Here is a 19,366-nt window from a genome sequence, read left to right as displayed (position 1 = left end):
AGTCAGAATCTTACTAAGTCATCATTGATTCTTTTTTTCTTCTCTCACAGTCAGAGTTCAGCCATTGGCATAATATGTTGTGTCTAACTTCTGAAGAGTTTCTGAAAACAGTTGCTTCTCACTTACCTTCCCTTGTGGTCACCTGTAGACCAGGGACATACTCACCTCTTGTCTGAAACCCTACAGCAGCTTTCTGCTTCCTCTGCTGGGCTCCCACAATCTGTTCTTCACACAGTAGCCAGAATTAAGCTTTTCAAGTATCAGGGCATATCACTTATTTGCTCAAAACACTGTAGAGGCCATTAGTTACACGTGGATTAAAGCCATGCTCCTACAAGGAGGTCTGGTGTCAGTGCCTTGGCCTCATCCCCTGTCCCTCTTCCCCCTCTCCCCTTCTCCTTCCTTGTACTCGGTCCCTTCAGCCTCCTTGGTCTTCACCTTACAGGTGCATCTCCACTTCATCAGTCTCCACCATTAGGTCTTAGCTTTTGGCTCTCTGAGAGAGGTGTTCTCAGTTCTAACCATAGCACCCACTGTGTTTATCTTTATTTTTTAATTAATTGCTTGTTTGTTTACAGTCCTGGGATTGAATCTAGGGCCTTGCACATGCAAAGCAAGCACTGAGCTCCTTCCCCAGTTCCCTTTATTTTTAATTTTGAGACAGGGTCTCACAAAGTGCAGAGGTTGGCCTCAAGTTTGCAATCCCCCTGACTCAGCCTCCTGACTTGCTGTGATTACAGGCATGCATCACTGTGCCTGGCTTGATTTTTCTTTATATCCCATGGCATCTTCGTGCTGAATAAATGGGGTATTCACTTTTTTACCCCGCCTGGCCACTTCAGACATTTCCATTTGTGACTTGCAGAATAGACTCATGGTTTTGTGAGAAGAAAAAGACATTTCTTAATCTTGTTTGTACCTCTGGCATCTAACACAGTTCGGGTTTATATGTGTGAAAGAATAACTTAGACAATAACTATATGCAGCACTTTATTTTTTCTTGATTTGGATTTAGTGTGATTTTGAGTTAAACACTATTAAAACAGATGAGCTGAACAACATCTTGTTTTGAAGAAGTCAAAAGAGTTGTTCTGTTGGGCACAAAGAAGGGCAGAAAGTAAGAGGGAATAGATTTTGTACCTACCACTGCGCATGGCAGCCCGGTTGCAAGGAACTGCGCTCTTTTGTCCCAGTGTCTTTCGTTTTGTGCGTTAGTGAAGTGTAGTCTTATATTTGATGTTTTCTTTCTTTTCTGTTCATATGTAGAAAGAGATGATCAGTCAGCACAGAGGAAAACTCCAAATTGGTAGGGCTGAAAGTATGGTTGGGCTGTTACTTCCGGCTCAATACTATCAGGACTATTTAATCTTAATGTAAGATTGAATTAAAGCCAAACTTCCTACATATTGTGGATGTCCTTGTCTATTTCTGCTGCCTTTCCTGTGCGTCCTGAAGGGAATCGCTGTGCCATCTTGGAGATTTGCGCTCTTGTGAAATCTGGCTGTGGTGAAAATGAAGCCCTTGGGTCTCACAGAGGGCTTTTGCTCGGGCATCATTCCTTAGGATAAGAAGAGCCAAACCTGCCTTTCAAACGGACTGCATTTCGAACTTCAGGGTGCAGAAGCAGCTGGCTTTAGGTACGCAGGCACTCCCGGCCCCATCAGGGTTGGATCAGGGTGGTGTCTATGGCTGCTATGCAGAAATCTGGCTTACTGAGAAGGTGCAGTGCCAGGTGGGGTCACTAGAAAAGATACTCATCTTAAGCCAGAACATCACAGATCAGTGTGTTCCAAACTCCCAGATGGGATAGATGCTTTAGTTCTTAGTTCACTTTTTTTGTTGAGCCCTTTACCATTGTAGTCATAATGGGATCCTAATTTTTGTTTCCAGATGTCTGTCAAGCATATGTAATTGTTTCAGTTACTAAGTATTCATCATACCTATATCAGAAATCCAGATGAACATATTAAAGCATACTGTTACCAATTATTTCAACCAAATAAATTTCACCAGTCTGAGCATTTCCTATTTTCACAGATAGAAAAAGTATTTCCCTTTTTAATTTTTTTTAAAGATACAACATCTATTGATTTCCTCTCATTAAAAAAAAAAAAAAATCAATACTCTAGGCCCCACTTTCCTTAAGGATTCCCCACTTTTCTCAGTACAAAAAGCCAAGCATTTTGACTACTGTTTAGGGAAATGCGTTTTTTGAAGAACTGCTTCTTAAACTCTTTTTCTTTTTAATTACAGTTTATCTCTGTATCGGGGTAATTGCAGGCCCATCAGATTTGAGCCACCAATGCTGGATTTCCATGAACAGTAAGTTTAACATTTTTGGACTCTATTTTCCTGTTAAACTATCATTTTATATGTATTTGTCTTGCCTTTGGCCTGTGTTATCTATGTAAGAAAATTATGTTCAAGTCACCAGGAAACAAATGTTGAATCTAGTTCAATACTAGGAAACAACTATTAGGAGTCTAATATAATAATACTGAGAACGTTTGAAAAATACCCCCCACATTGCACCCTTTGGTTTGGAGAATCTTATCTTCAGAAGCAGCATGAAACTTAGTAGGTTAACTTTTCTGATCAGCACTTTATTTCCTTTCTTATTATTTGAAAGTTTTTTTATGGGCAGAACAAATAGTGATTTTACTACTGGAAGTCTAGGCTAAGGATTTGCTAGACGCATATGCTTTTTTTTTTTTTTTTTTTTTTTTTAAAGACACCGTACTGCGTTTGAATCCAGGTGTGCTTTACCACTGAGCTATAGCCCCAGCCCTTACTTTTTGCTTTGAGACAGTATCTCACTAAGTTGCTGAGGCTAGCCTGAAACTTGGAATTCTCCTGTCTCAGCCTCCTTGGTCACTGGGATTACACACGTGCGCCAAAGTATAGCTTTTATACCTCATAACAGAGAAAGTATCACCAACCCAGAAAGGCCAGCAAAAGCAGATGCTACATACAGACCCAGTCCATGAACAAAACTGCTTCCTTACACTGTCCTTATTGCTCACCTTCTACCTCTGGGACTCAGGTTTCACACATTTCAGAAACTTACGGAGAAACAGGGTTTTACTCTATTGGGCTCCAACCCGATTAAGCAGATGGATGAGGAGAGCACCTGCGCCATCAGTCAAAATCCTCAAATCTACCTCCTTCCTGGCCTCTGCCTCTAGGCCCTCACCCTGACCCCTCCTGCTCCAAATCAGTTCCTTTCCTTTGTTTTCTGGACATGAAGCCACCCATCTTCCAGGTTGGCCTGTGAGCTTTTAAAGAGCAGGCTGTAGAATTTCTTCTTCTGTCTCCAGAAACTGCCCCCCCGCCTGCCCCCAATGAGAAGCCCAAAGGGCTTTGGAAGCCAGCGAGTGCCCCCATCCCAAGGTCTTAAGAGAGGGGTAGTAAGGGGTGAGAATCGAGGGACTGGGCAGCCCAGGTGAGCTCTTTTTGGGCAGGGCCAGTCACAGCAGTGCCACTTGATACGTTAGCAGAAGTTTAAAAGGGACAAGAGGAAGCCATGTATGTTTCGGCTCCACTAATTAGAATCCCTGATAGGGTCGCAGTGAAGCTTGGATTTTGGTTCTTCATGTGTGCGTATGCATCTGGCAGTGTGTTTTACTGGTGTGATCAGACTGTTTGGGCAATTTTAGACCTTTTTCCTTCATTAATATAAGTAATGCTGTGTACTACAAGCTTGTCCTAAATGAAAATTTATGTGCTGAATAGCAGTCCTGTGAGTTTAACTGTTCCCTCATTCTTGGACATTTAGTTGTTTCTTTTTTCTCTTCATACCATTGCTATAGTGAATGTCTATGCATAAAGGCTTCAGTTTGTTTTTTAATTTTTGAGGCTGGTAGGTAGGTAAGTAAATGTTAGACTATTTCCTTAGTCTAGATTTCCAGGAGTAAAATCCCTATTGTTAAAGTGTTGATGTTCATTGTCAAATTGCTCTTTTCCTTACTGCCATTTACTCAGGTATCTATTGTTCGATACTTGGATATCCTGACTCGACAGATGAAAATCACAACTTTCTTTAATGCTATCAAAGTTGTACTTAGCTGTTTTTACTATAATAAACATACTAAGTTTAAATAATTTATAATTTAAAACCTAGAATAATCAAAATATATCAGTTAAACTTTTTCAGAATGATTAGCCACCAGAATTAAAAGATATTTGATAGCAGGTCTTTAATGGAGATTGTATTCCCACAGAGATCCCACAGATTTGCGGGGCTGGAGTGCAGATAGAAGTTTGCATACTTAATTGTGCATTTCTAGATGTAATCAGTATTTGGAAGTAGTCATTATGTAAATAAAATTAACTTGTGTGAGGGTTTAAAGACCATGTGTTCAGATAGGCAATAAGTCACTATTTGGTTCTGTATGAGAACCTGTGGTTGGAAACGACTTTCACATGGAGACACAGGACCTTTAGGAAGCTATTGGGTCAGGTGGGCTCTGCCTTCGCTGCTCTCTACTGAGTGGGATATCTTTCCCTACTTGATACCTGCCTTCTGCCATGTTAAAACACTATAGGGAGGACTTCCCAGTCTCAGGAACTGCATGGAAGTAGGTTTCCTGTTCTTTATAAATTACCCAGAATGTGGTCTTTCATCAGAGCAGCCCCGAATGGACTAAGATAGACTCAGTGCTAAAACTGCAAGGAATATACAGTTCTTAATCCACTTACAGAAATACGTCACCGAATCTCCTTACAAATGCAACATATTTAATGAAACAAGGAAAATATTGATGTATATCAGGAGAGTTCATTATTTTTCAAATCAAGACTGTGTTGTTTCCAGTGTGTTCTCCTATTCCAGAGTGAATCACATTAGAGACTGAGGAACTCATGCCTAGACTATGGCACTAAGCAGTATCTGTGGCACTTTGTCAAGAGATGTGGAAGAGGAGATCAGTGCATAGTATCAGGACTTCAGTCTAAAGTAGTGAGGGGGTTGTAGTGGGTGTAGCTCTTGCCTAGTTCTTGGTAGAGCATTTGCAAGTAGAATTCCAACTTTGAAAAACTTGGTACAAGTAAGTATTCTCAAAATATTCTTCAAAAAGTTATATGCAACTGTTGTTTTTTTTTTTTTTTTGCTTCAGTATTTGTTTTTTGAGAAAGTTTTGTAAATTTTATTTTGAGATAAATACCTGAACTAAAACTAGAAATTCCTGTTCCAAATTAACTGTCCCTCAATCCATCAAGCAATGCTCCACCACCAAAATAGGAGAAGTTGGGATAAGATCAAGCAAGATTCTGGATTGATGATCTTGACCATTTTTGTGTCATGGATCTCTTTGGGATGGATGAAAGCTGTGGACCCTCTTGCTTCCTGTCTCCCAATACACACACACACACACACACACACACACACACACGCACGCCACTTTGCATACAAGTTCAAGGAGTTTACAGACATTCCCCTCCAAGTCTACTAGTAGTGGGTTCTTTGGAGCTACTTAGGAATTCCCGTGCTGGGCCACGGTTGATAAATCACCACCACAGAACTTATAGGAGTTGTCTGCTAAGCAAGCAGTATAAGCTCACTGTAGTAAGCTTTAAAAAATACTTATTTGTGAGGGCGGGGAGAGGGAAATAAAATGCTACTGATAATCCAAACACCTAGAAACCTTAAATTTGAGCTTGTTTTCTTTGGGGTGGGTACCAGGGTTTGAATTTAGGCACTCAACAACAGAGCCACATCCCCAGCTCTATTTTGTATTTTATTTAGAGACAGGGTCTCACCAAGTTGCTTAGGACCTTTCTTTTCCTGAGGCTGGGTTTGAGCACAACAATCTTCCTGCCTGCCACAGCCTCTTGAGCCGCTGGTGTGTGCCACTGTGCCTAGCTGAGGTTGCTTTTTGAGTCCTTTCTGTGCATCACTACTCATTTATTAAGTTATAAAAATATAACCATATTTCCTGAACATAGTATTTTATAACCTGCTTCTTGACTTCCTATGTTATGTATACTATTAAAAATTCCACTGACTTTTCTGTTACTTTTACAGTTTTAAAGAAAAATAATATAGGTATATTTGTTAAATTCATTCACTGGAATTGTTTAAAATGTTTCTTTCTTGTGATCAGTGCTGAATTTAATGGTTTAAATGCAACCATGCCTATTTCCTTAGCAGACTGCCCTGTTGAAGTTTTTAGTTACCTTTAGACTAGAGAATAATTTATCATGAACAAGAGGCAACTGATCAGAATAAAAGAACCAGTCTCTGACTGGAAAGAGAATAAATGGGATTCCTTAGTGGGACTGGTCCTTGATCATAAAAAACAGAAATCTCCTGAGCTTAGAGAAACTCTGGAAGGTTTGCTGAAGACGCACAGAAAGGAGGACAAACCAGTACAGTACAAACCAGGGTCAGGGAGCACAGTGAAGAAATTTATCTGAAGCATAGGGAAGTAACTGTTCCCTAAAGTAGCAGACTTATGCGTGATTTCAAAATGGTGGAAGCAAACAAAAAGAAAACTCTTGGCTGTGGTCTGAATGTTTGTGCGTCCCCCCCCCCCATCTATGTGTTGGAACTGAACTTCCTATGTGACGATGGTAGGAAAGGGGGCTCTGTAGGTGATTAAGTCCTGAGAGAGGGCAGGACTCTGAGGAATGGGTTAATGTCCTTGTGAAAGGTGCCCATAGAACTGCCTTGCTATTCCCACCATGTGAGTATAGCAGGAAGACCAGAGAGAGGGCCATTGCTAGACCCCAAACATGCTGGCCCTCGATCTCTGATTCACAGCCTCTCCAACTGTGAGAAACGTATTTCTGTTGTTTATAAGCCACCCATTGTATGGTGTTTTATTAATGCAGCTGAAAGAACTAAGGCCTTGGGTGCAGAAAGGCTTTAAATAATGGGAGAACAGTCTGAGAACAGCTAAATGGGAAGTGTATTTTATCTCACAAAGGTAGAAGCAGATCTGTAGGAGCTAAGGGGTGTGGGCAAATGTGAACTTATGCATATAATGGTTCAGTTAGAGAAGTAGAAACAGCCAGAGATTCTAAATGTGTTTGTCAGAGTATGTATGTGTGTGTGTGTGTATGTATATGTGTGTGTGTGTGTGTGTGTGTGTGTGTGTATGTATATAGAGATTCTGCAGGGGTAGGCAGCCAGGAGGGAAAGATCAGGAGTCAGCTGGACCTCCCAGGGTAGGGGCTAAAGCTTACAGTCTGTAGGTGGGCCTTCAGGGAAGGCTCTGGGGAAGGGATACTGCTAGTCCAGCTGCTGTTTGGAGTCTCTCCACCCGCACAAAGTCTAAGCTATCTTTGAAAGGGCTTCCAACTGATTGACAGGCCCACCTAGAATAATATCCTCTTTGATTAACTTAAAGTGAATTGATTGGGTGCTTTAATTATATTTGCAAAATCCCTCTTAGCAGTACCTGGATTAGTATGTGACCGAGTAGCTGGGAGAAGGGATACTGACACAGTCACCGTTGCCTGACCCCCATCTTGCAGCCCTTGGGAGAGAACAGGTATAACTCACATTAACCATAAACAAGCTGGAAAGCAATTCTGGGGTCTGCAGGTTGGTGTCACAAAGCCACCACATGGTTATAAACCCAGAGGTTCCTAAATTTACAACTTTTATTGTAAAACATGGAAGGCGATAGGGTTGAAAATTTTGCTCAGTAATTTTAGAGCTGGGGTTCTTTTTATGAAACTTTACAGTGGTTTTAGGACAAAGAACATGAAACTGTACATTTTCACTGCCAAAAACAATTTCCAATGGCATCAGCAAGTAGCTGATTGCTGAAGGAGATCCAGAGATACTTTATGACAGACCCTCTTTAAAGTATTGCACCTTTTTTTCCCTCTCAGAAACGAAAAGCTTGTTAGATGGCTGAAGTTTTTCCCATATATTTCTTTCTGCCTCCAAACTTTCCTGCTCTTTCTTAAAGGAATATTAACTGAAAAACAATCAGAGAATACCACAGCATAGAGCGGCCCACTTCATGCATGTCGCCTCGTCAGCCTCTCCCCACTTCTCTTTTGCTACCACTCCAGCCTTTTCATTTACCCTTAGGGAAAGTGGCCCTGTCCCTGACTCAGGAGTAAGTCCCATGAAATCTCAGTCAGTAATGAGCCCATTCTCGTGATCAGTTCAGGGATAGACAAAACCCAGTTTTAGGCATTTGTACCCAGGGACTTCTGGAAAGCCCCTCTCCCCAAAAGGAGACACAGGAAAGAAAGCGCCCTCTTCCTTGCTGGGACTTGTCTGTCTGTGGTGCCGGGAACTGTGGCCCCATCCTGCCATCAGTGTTAGAGCTGAGCAGTTTGTCTCACAGAATGGAAGAACAAAAAGGGCTGTGTCCTTGGAAGGCTTGTCCAACTTCTGAGTTCACAGGCCCTGGGCCTGCCCCCCTTGGGTCTCTCTGTTAGGTGACACTTCTTAGTCACATCTTCCTTGATCTTTTGTGGAGTGCACAGTGCTGCTGACCTCTTCCTCGCTCAGATCTTTCTCGGCCCCACTCGTGTGAACCGCCCTCTGCTTTCCTCCTGTGTCTAAGCCTCTTCTTCCTCCTTCTCTTTCAAGGGCTTCTGTCCCTTTACCCGTCCACTGCCTGCCTCTGCTCTCCCACCTCACCCAACCTGTCTGGCATATGCCTGTGATTTCCCCGTCCCCGTACCCCACGCCATCACTCACCGTGATAGTGTCACCAACGTCACTGTCATCGAAACATATTTCTTGCTGCAACTTCAGTCTCTGAGTGACCCCACCAGGTGGGAATCCGGGGGGCTTCCTGTCATTTGCCCTCAGAGCACTCCCATCACCCCCACCACACCTGTGACTGGAGGGGCCTTTGCTCATCCTCTCCTTCTCCCTGCCCCCCCTTCTCCTCCTAGTCCAGGCCCCATCACTTCATATTGTCCTCCAGAACAAACCTGCCATTCTCCAACTTATGATCCATACTGTCAACAGAAAAATCCTCTTAATATTAAAATCTGATCATGCCACCCCTCAAAAAAAAGTCCTTTAGTCATTTCCTATTGTCAAAAGATAAATGCCAAATCTCCTGTGTGCCCACCACACATGTGGAGAGCACCACACCATTCCTGAAGTCACTAAGGTCTCCCTGAGTTCCAGGAATCATTACGCATACTTTGAGAATTTCCCTCTAGCAGGATTTTTTTGGGCATCAGGGACTGAACCCAGGGGCACTTAACCACTGAGCCACATCCCCAGCCCTTTTTATTTTTTATGTTTTATTTTGAGACAGGGTCTTGCTAAATTCCTTGGGGCTTTGCTTAGTTGCTGAGGCTGGCTTTGAACTCATGATCCTCCTGCCTCAGCCTCCTGAGTCTGTTAGAGCCATGCACCACCACACCTGGCTCTAACAGGATTTTTTTTTTTTTTTTTTTTTTTTTTTTGGTGGTGCTGAGGATTTAACGGGAGTCTCCACACAGTTGGAAAAGTGGAGAGAACAAATGGCAGATTTGCTCTTAAGGACTCAGCAGTGGGGAATGCTTCTGCCGTGTCTGCTTTGTATCTTTGTTATTTGTGAACTGTTGGAGCACAGCAGACACACAGGGCCTTTCGTTCCCTGATTGTCCGGCAGGTGATAATATAAACCAGGTCATTCTGCGTACCTAATGTGTGAGACTACATTTGGTCCCTCTGTTGTTTGATCAGTGCCATAGTCATCTGGTTGTCACAGAGGTTAACTGAAACTTGTCGAAGTAAGTGTGACTGTGCTGGAAAGAGTCCTGAGGAGGTCAGGAAGCTGCGGAAAGGCCAGAGGTACAGTTGCCCCTTGGGATAGAGGGTCTGCATGATCAGCACCCCCAGGACTCCTCTCTGCCCATCATTGTGCCTCTCTCAGTTGGCTTACTCTCTGTCACTGCCAATGTCCTTTTCCCTCAGTGATGGCAAGAATCCTGTGACTGCTTCCAGACTTGCACTCCGGAGCTTTCTTCCACTGGGAAGCACTTGCTTCTGCTCCTTTAGCATAAACAAGCTCAGTGTAGAGCCCAGAGTGATCACAGTCAGGTGTGAACACCCACCACGCAGACCAGAGGGGGTCTAGCAGTGGACATCTCCAGGTGCCATTCCTGTATTTGTCGGGAAAGCCACTCCTCAGCCTGTTGAACCCCAGGGGCCAGTACCTGCCCAGCCAAGGTGGAAACCTTCTGCACCCGTGGTCTCACGTTGACCCCACAGAGGTGGAATGGATCCCCACCTGAAGTTTGGTTAGAATACCAGGATGATGTCACACATGCACTAAGCGGGTTTGAAGTGGTCTGATAAGCAGATGTTCCTTAACTTACGCTGGGTGTATGTCTCCATAAACCTTAAGTTCAAAATGTTATTAAGTCAAAACCTGTGTAATACACCTCGCCTACCAATAACAGCTCAGCCTGGCCTCCCTTTTTCCTTTTTCTTTTCTTTTTTTGTTTTTGTTTTTGGAAATAGGGCCTCAAGCATGCCAAGCACCCACTCTATACTGAGCTGCAACCCCCCCCCCAGCCTAACCTCCTTTAAATGTCCCCAGAACCCTGACATTGGCATACAGTTGGGCAGAGTCATCTGGCACAGAGCTTTCTTCAATAGTGTCACATTCTCGTGGAATTTGTGAAATACCTGGCGCCAGAAAGCACTGGCAGCACAGCCCAGTACCAGTCTCAGTTGCTTCCCCCTTGATCTGTGGCTGACCAGGAGCTGCAGCCACATAGTGTGAGCCAAGAAAAGATCCACATTCAAATGATGATTCCTATTGAATGCAGGCTGTTTTTGCACCATCTTAAGCTTGAAAAATCCTAAGCTGAGCCGTCATAAGTTGGGGACCATCTACACTTATGTAAGGACACTTTCTGGAGAAACCACGGCAGGTTCCCAAGCAGGTCCGAAAGTGACTTCAGAGAGCAAAGAAAGGAAATTTGCTTGGCTTTTATTGAGACTCAGGGCCGAGGCTGGTGGGGGATTCTTGCACGGTCTGTACTTCTCACTAGGGCCTAGAAAGGCTGTGGGCTTGTCTGTTGGCTTGCCTGGATGTAGCAAGATGAGGGGCAACAGTGGGGCTTGGAAACCACCGCTGATAAGCATAAGAAATGAAGGGAGATGTAATGTGTGTTCGTAATTTTAATAGCCAGTGGAGTCATGGTCCTCACTACTCCTGGCATCTGCTAAAGGATTTCAGGCCCTTTGGTAAGAAGGCAATGAGAAGTCCCTTTGCTTCTGTAGACCACCCTCCAAGTGGCTCCTCCCCACCTTGGTCAGCCCTGCTGCACCCTAGAACTAAAAACTCATTAGATTAGCGTCTTAATTTTTCATCCTTTCGTTTTTTCCTTTTTCATCCTGACTCTTCAGGCCTACTTTTCCTGCCTCCCTCTCTCCCCCACCACCAGCAGCCCACTGCAGCAGCCCCTTTCTCTTTGCACCCCTCCCCCACTGATTTACACCAATTCTGTTAAATGTTCTGTTTTCATAACAATTTCTTTTTTCAAACATTTATTGCAGACTGTAAAAGATGCCTTGGTTGGAAGCTTGTTTTCCTGAGTTCTTCAGCTTATATAATTATTAAGGGCAGAAAATCTTGTTTTCAAATCCAAAGTTTGAAATGGCTACTTAGTGTCAAGACTGGACATTTAAATGATTGTCACTAAAAATGGAAGTCTTTATTCTCAAAGTAAATTCAGTTTATGAAGGTGCCCCTCTCTATGGACTTGGGGCATTCTTGGGAAGGTCAGGCAGGCCTCCTTTCTGAAGGAGTGTTTGATGCCCCTTGGCCTTTCAGTTGCTTGCTCTTCAGTCTTTTTGTAAGAGCCTTTCCACCAATGTGTTTCTGAGTTGATGGTAGGATTTTGTGTTAGTTGAGTGGTACAGAGTACAGCATATTGATTCGGCCCAACTTCCTGCCAAAAGCTGTGTAGAACAGAGTGCTGTGTCCCAGCCATTCAGAAGGTTTGTCTAAGGGTACTTGCTAGACCATTTCTCCAGCTGTTTCCTGGCATTTAGTGTCATATTTCGTGGCATAGGAAACTTGCCATTGACCACAAAATTGCAGCATATTTTCCAAGCTGGTCTCATTCATACTGGTTGTTCCTAATTCTTTAGAGCCTCTGACTCTTCTAGAATACAGACAGTTAGTGGCTAGTTCTGTTGCTGCAGCGCAGAGAACAGCTGTCCACTTGCATCAGCCTGGTTCATCTATAAATACTCGACCCTGTCCCCTTTGTGCCTCCTTCTGTCTTTGGAGCAGCCAATAATGGAAACAAACAGGACCAGCATGGGCTGTGTCTAGAAATCTTTATTTTTAAATTCTACCTGTCCAGCCAAGCAGGTCACACAGGCTGCGTGTGATCAGCAGAATTCTAAGATGGTCTGCAAATGTTCAGGCCTCTAGTAATGTATTGATCACACTTTTTCCCCATTACTCAAACACTAACCCAAGTGTCCCTGTCAGGATTTACAAAGTATAATGAAGGTCCCAGATCAACTGACCTTTAAGAGAGAGAGATTCTCTGTGTGGGCCTGAACTAATCCTTGAGCCTTTTAAGTGTGTTTGCAGCAATTAGGAACAGAAATGTTGGAGATTTGAAGCACAAGAGGTATTTGATGCAAGGGAGCTACTTCACACTGGTTTTGGAAATAGAAGAACTGAATAGCAAGAGGTAGAACAACCTGAATTCTGCCGACAATCTGAATGGGTCTAGAAGAGAACTTCGAGCTTCAAATGAGAAGCCAGCCTGCCCACACCAGGAGGCAGAAGCCTGAGACCCTCAGCAGATAATGCAGCCATTCTTAAAGAATGCTACAACAAGTGGTGTTGCTTTCAACCACTAAGTTTGTGGCAATTGGTTACAAAGCACAGAAAAATAATGCACTGTGTATTTATAAGCATGTGCCATAGTCCTGAATCTGCTCATGTCACCAAGGGAAAGGGTGGAGCATGGAGCCTCCCTCTGCTTCCTGCTGGGTACACTGCCCAGAATGAGAGGCAGCCTGCTCTGTGCAGACACTCATGCCTAGAATGGCCTGCTTAAGCCCTCCCTCTGTCCTTGTTACTCCAGGCTTCACTGAACAACCTAAGTACGTGACCCATCTCCTCTGAGCAAGAGTTCGTCTCTATGGGACATGGCCTAGGGCCTTTCCTTTCTGCTCATTCACTGAAGAGAGGGCAAGGCCAGCCTCAGTGGCACTGTGGACTCCTGTGTCCTTGCTCCAGCGTCCTCTGATACAGCAGGCCCTCTGCAGCCCTGTCTTTTTAAAAGATACCTCAAAGACCTGTCCATCTTATACCTTGTTTTCTCCTTAACTGGGACTGATTAAAGTCACACAAGGGATAACATTAAGAAAAATTCACAGGGTAGTGACTGATTGATATTTAGCCTGAATTCTATTTGGATTGTAGCTGAGCATATTTTTAAAACACAGTACAGAAGTGGTGAACTTTGAGGTTGAAAGGAGTGTTTTTATTTCTGTACTGTCATTGTTCTTCCATATCTATACAAAGCTTGAGGAAGAAGACTTTCTCTTCCATGCAGTACTATAGACGGCTTCTTCCTGCAGTGTCCTGGCCATAGTGTGAGGCCCTGCATGGGTTTGTACCTGCTCACCTGTTTCAGAGTCCTGAGTTCCCATCTAGGATCCACGAGCCAGTTGGTTAAGGGGTCTAAAAATTGAGCAGGTTGGTTGCTTCTTATTTGAGGGTCTGAGAGTATTTTGCTTCCTGCTCCATAATGCCAGAAGTGTCCTCACAAACCTGCTTTCCTTAGCCTGCCATCGCCAGTCAGAACCCAAGCCCTGGTTCCACTCTTAATCTGTAGCAGGCTGTTGAGCCATGGAACTACCGTGGGCCTTGTGGTGGCTGGGCTGTAAGCCAGGGAGAGATGTTAGCCCAGGTTTCTGCTTTCCTATGTAAAGCAGAGAAACTAGTTTGTGGAATCCCAGCTTTCAGGGCAGTCTGGTACAGCCTTCCCAGGAGAGCTGCTGCAGTAGGGCCCTTGGCCGGGGAGCATCAGCCCGACTTCTGCAGAGCAGCGGCACTCATAGCTTTCCACAAGCCAGGCTAGGTTTAGGCCTCAGAGGCAGCTTCAGCCACAAAACTCACATCAGCTTGTAAAGAAATCCTCAAATGGTATATGAAATAAAGCAGCATGAACTGTTATCAAAACCTTTTTTAGAAGTGTGATATGTATACAAAAGACAGTGAAGAGTTCTTAACTTATGCATTTTTTGGACCCTGTTGTGTATTTTGGGTAATATGGAAAAAAGATATTATCATTCCATTTCAGGAAAGACAGAAAATGTAGAGTCCCAGATTCGGCTGTAAATGAAGCCACAGAAGAAATGGGAACATATAGCCACTTGGATTTTGATTTAGATGATACAGCAGATGAAAAGCAGATTAAATGTGTGACTGCTGAGAGTCAGGTACATGAGTACATGAAATTCTGACCAGGGTTTCACTTCTTTTTTTCTCCTTTTGTTTTGAGGGCTTTACTCAAGAATGTCTGTGAAATCCTAATTAGGAAGTTAGACAAGATTATAAGTAAACAGACAATATTTCAACTTGGACAAATAAATGCATTATGAGTTATTTATCATAATAGCTACCTAATGAGTTCCCTAACATTCTATTGTTAAATAGCATTTGCTAACATTTTTTTACAGTGGATTATCGAGGGATATGTTCCAGCGTACTGAGCTCCATATCTGACTAAATAGGCTTCATCTATCATTGATGGTTAGATAAGAATCAACTGGTAAAACCAAATTGCATTTTTCTAATGCAGGCCTCCAATGTAGGTCTTCAGCAGACTCCTTCCACTTCATTGACCTTGAGGAAATAGCACACATAACAAAGCCATCTTTACTGACTTCTGGTCACTTTGTAGTTTGGGGGAGAAAAGAAAGCCACCAATGCTTTATTTAGGTTTTTTTGTTTGTTTGTTTGGTTGTTTTGTTTTAATTTTAGTTGTAGTTGGACATAATACCTTTATTTTATTTATTTTTATATGATGTGGAGGATTGAACCGAGTGCCTCACATATGTGAGGCCAGGCTGTACCACTGAGCCACAACCCCAGCCCCCTTTATTCCATTTTTATATGGTGTTTAACAATTGTAGAGTTGTTTTACTTTCCATAGTATTTTTGTTACCTCACTGTAACCTTATCTCTACTTTTTTTTTCTTTTTTGTATGATATACTTACACAGAGAAAAATGCATGACAAATGTGTTTTTACATCTACCACACAGCTGGAGAAAGAGAACGTTTTTCAGCACCTAGACCCTGTTCTGTATGTGGTCCCGGTGACAGTTTCCTTGCTCTACAGGATTAACCACTTTTCCTCAGTCTTCTAATCATTTCTAAATTTTCTTTACTGTTATATTGTATATGCACACATTTCTAAATAGTACATTAGTTTTACCTGTTTTTGAACTTACTTTCCCCAGTTTTGATTTAAAAATACTTTAAACCTACAAAACAAACAAAGGATTTAGTGTATTCTTGTATGGCTTGTCAATTGTGATCACAGGTGTGCTGTATGCCTTGTATATCTGTAAGGACAAACCATTGCTTTTGTTCTCGGTGGCCTCTAGATTCAGACAAGATAGAAATCCATGCCTCAGGAAGGAAGGCCCCTAAAAAATCAAGACTTTGGGCGTGTGGTCCAGCCTGCTCTCTCCCTGCCCAAGAGAAGCTGGAAGTTGGGATTTTCCACCTTGTTGTGCTGTGCTATGCCGGGGGTGGAGGCTCTAGAGAGTTGATGTACCAGATTTTCCTACCAGCTTTGATGCAACAGGTTTCAAGTTCACTTGGGGTGAGACTCTTAAACTAGTTTCTGGGTTTCTCATGAAAAGAGTTTTTTTGTGTATTAATTTGGCATCTCAGTGGGATAAGGAGGTCTGGGTGTTCCATTCCCTCCTCTTGCTGATATCCCTCCCTAGCCCCCATTGTCCTCTGTTTCTGTAAATAAAGGTCTGTTGAAACACAGCTTCATACCCATTTGTTTACATTTTTGCCTATAGAAATAACAAACAGAAAGTCTTAATGGAAATAGAAAATCAAGAAGAAATTTAAAATTCTGAGTAGACTTATAGCAATTAAAGAGTTTAAATTAATCACCAAAAACCTCCCAGAAAGCAATCCCTGGTGCACATAACTTTACTGGTGATTGCTACAAAACATACAAAGAAGAATTAGCCTCAGTCATTCACAGACTCTCCTAAACAATAGAAGTGTACACTTTCCAACTTAGTCTTTTTGGCCTGTATTGCCCCCTTATGCCAAAACAAGTCAAAGGGGGGCGGGACATAGACAACTATCCCTTCTGAATAGATGTGCACAAATTCTCCACAAAATACCAAACAGAATCCAGCAACATACAAAAAGAATTGTACACCATGACCAAGTGGTTTTAATCTTAAGAATGCAAGCTTTAGTTTAACATTTGAAAACCAGTTGATGTAATGCACCATACTAATATAAGAAAGGGAAAAGAAACATGTCAAGCACAGAAAAAAAAAAAAAACATGAAAAATGCTGTATCTTTTCATAATTCTCAACAAATTAGGAATAGAAGGGGAATTTCTTTAACCTAATAAAGAGCATCTATGAAAACCTGAAGGCTGGCTCATTCTTACCATACAAAGAGTACAAAGTTCCCCACTAAAATCAAGACCAAGACAGTGATGCCTGTTCTTGTCACTTCTATTCAATATTAAACCCCAGGTCTGACCAGGGCAACTAGACGAGATAAAGAAACAAAAGACACCCCTGAAGGAAAGGAAGAAATAAAACTGTCTGTCTGCATATGTTGTGCACTAGTATGTAGATATTCCTTAGGAATGCATTTTAGGAAAAAAAAAAAAAAACCATTAGAACTAATAAGCAGGATTATTAGGGTTACGGGATACAAGATCAATATACACACACAAAAAACCCTATTTTTGTACATTGGCAATAAATAATCTTAAAATTAAGAAAATTCTATTTACAATAACATCAAGGAAGAATAAAATACTTAAATGTAAATTTGACACAATCAGTGTAAGGCTTGTATACCAAAAACTAGAAGTCATTACCAAGGGAAATTAAAAAATAAACAGGAAAACATTCCATGTTCATGAGTCAAAAGACACAAATTAAGATTACGGTACCCTAAATTGATCTATCAATTTAATGCATTCCCCTAAAAATCTCAGTTGTCTTTCTTGTGGAAATTGACAACTTGATTTTAAAATTCACATGGAAAATAAGGTACCAGAACAGCTAAAGCAATCTTTAAAAGGCAACCAGAATTGGAGGACTCACACTTCCCAATTTCAGAAACTTTGTACAGAGCAACAGTAGTTAAGACACTCATACCAACATAAGGATAGATGCATAGATAAATGGAAAAGAATTTAGATTCTAGAAATAGACCCTTATATTTGTTGTCGGTTGATTTTGACTGTGGTACCAATACAACTTAACAGAGAAAAGAGCAGTCTTTGCAACAAATGATGCTAGAACACTTTAATATCCACATGCAAAAAAAAAAAAAAATCATTTGGACCCCTCCTCACACCATACTCCAAAATTAATTCAAAATGTAACATTAAAGCTAAATATATCAGATGTAAATGTAATGGAACAAAACTGTAAGCCATTAGAAGAAAACATCACCATGTATCTCAATTACCCTGGACTGTGCACTATTCTTTTTTAGGTTGGAATACAGAAGCATAAGTGACAAAAGATAAAATATATAATTAGATTACTTAAAGTTAAAATTTTGTGCTCCAAATGATGACTCTCAAGAAAATAAAACAGACAATCCACAGAATGGGTTAAATATTTGCAAGTCATACATCTCATGCAATAAGATGTTAATGAAATGGGGAAGCATAAATCCTCTTACAGGTTCAGTCATCATATTGGGGCTGGCATTCCTGTCTGTCACCACATTGTATATATTGCCTAGTTGATGTACTCAGGTTGTTTTATTTTACTGTATGACTTTATGAGCTACTGTCTTAAAGGGCATAATAAGAAAGGGCAGAAGGCCAAGCCCTTTTTCCCTTCTTGTGAATTTAAGAAGAGGACTGATGCCCGAGGTGGAGAACCCTGGTTGCACACACTGTTGACTGCCCATATTTGTCACTACTGTCTCTGAAACAGTGTTTAGGCATAAGCATTGTTGGGTAGAAGTGTCTTCCTAAAGTGTAACCCCCGGCCCTAAGACTTTGGAGGACCGGAGAGGGCATTCAGAGAAGAGCTCAAGGACAGCCATCTTCAGCTCCTAGCTGCTGCCAGCCTTTCCCCTGTTCCAAGATGCAAGAATCGGCTCTGATGACCTCAAGACAACAGGGAAGGAGGTGGAGAGTAAGTGTTGGGAAGCCTTCCTCTGCCTGGCCTCTCTGTGTCAGCTTGGGCTGCCCTTTGCCCCTCAATCCCCCTCGTTCCTCCCAACTGCCAGTTCAAGGCAGCCTTCAGTTCCCCAAGGATTTCTCCCTGGGTTTGTTGTTATTTCTCAGAATCCATACCTCCTTCTAACTTTCAAGTTCTTTCAGCAATGTTGGCAAATTAGGTGGGAGTAGCAAGGAGACCCCATATGTACTACTAATTTGCCATCTTTGAAGATACATAAAACCCAAGTAATTTTTTAGCTAGCAAAAATGATCGTGGGTTCACTGTTTAATCAAATTTCCCAAGTCTTAAATTGGAGGCGATCAACTGAATGGAAGAAAAGAGAGAGACAGAACTTCTTTCAGGACAAAAGCAAACTGGATACTTGAACCAGATAGAAAACACAGTTCTGCCTCTGCATTTTCAGCTTCTTAGGGTTGGGGGTTTAAACACAAACCTTGAATTTGAATTAAAAAGCACATAAAATCTTTAAAAGCATGGCCTAAAATGGTTGCATGAAGAAAGGGCCTCATGAAAGAAGGTTGTATTTGACTTAGAACGTGACAGTTTGAATTGGTGTAGAGGTTAAGGAGAAAAACAGTGAACAGTTGGCCGAGACATGGGTCAATCACGAGCACCCAGCCTGGGTGGAATGTTGGGATTGTGAAAACCTAGCAGCGTACTTGTTTGTGTTGGGTAAGATCAGATCAGGAGAGCCTTAATAAGGAGAGAGAGGGTGTACGCGCGCGTGTGTGTGTGTGTGTGCGCGCGCGTGTCTGTGTAGAGAGAGAGAGAAAGCAAGCAAACACACGTGCATGCTCTTATCACATGCCTGGGACTGTGCTAGATATTATGGGCAGCATGCAGAAAGTATGTGATGTATCATTTGTCCTCAGGGTGCTGATAATCTTGCCGGAGAGAGAAGGCTCAGGACAATGAAATGACCATAGAACGCTAAGAAAAAAAATGTGTAATTTACGTGCAGAATTCTCTGATGCTGTATAAGTTGAG

The 19,366-nt window shown here is 42.2% G+C and overlaps 1 protein-coding gene across 2 annotated transcripts in view; it reads left to right on the top strand.

The window, feature by feature from the left end:
• The window catches only part of Tmem131 (transmembrane protein 131), a 168,557-nt gene that overhangs the window by 81,388 nt on the left and 67,803 nt on the right, over positions 1-19,366 (top strand). For both annotated transcript variants that reach the window (XM_076833104.1, XM_076833102.1), the window contains exon 4: positions 2,254-2,322. In XM_076833104.1, coding sequence (XP_076689219.1) covers positions 2,254-2,322 — 69 coding nt within the window. The remainder of the gene's footprint in view (positions 1-2,253; positions 2,323-19,366) is intronic.

Source organism: Callospermophilus lateralis, chromosome 14, assembly GCF_048772815.1.
Source record: "Callospermophilus lateralis isolate mCalLat2 chromosome 14, mCalLat2.hap1, whole genome shotgun sequence".
NCBI classification, from domain to species: domain Eukaryota; kingdom Metazoa; phylum Chordata; class Mammalia; order Rodentia; family Sciuridae; genus Callospermophilus; species Callospermophilus lateralis.
Note: the sequence above shows the minus strand (reverse complement) of the source record. Positions and strands in the feature narration are given on the sequence as shown.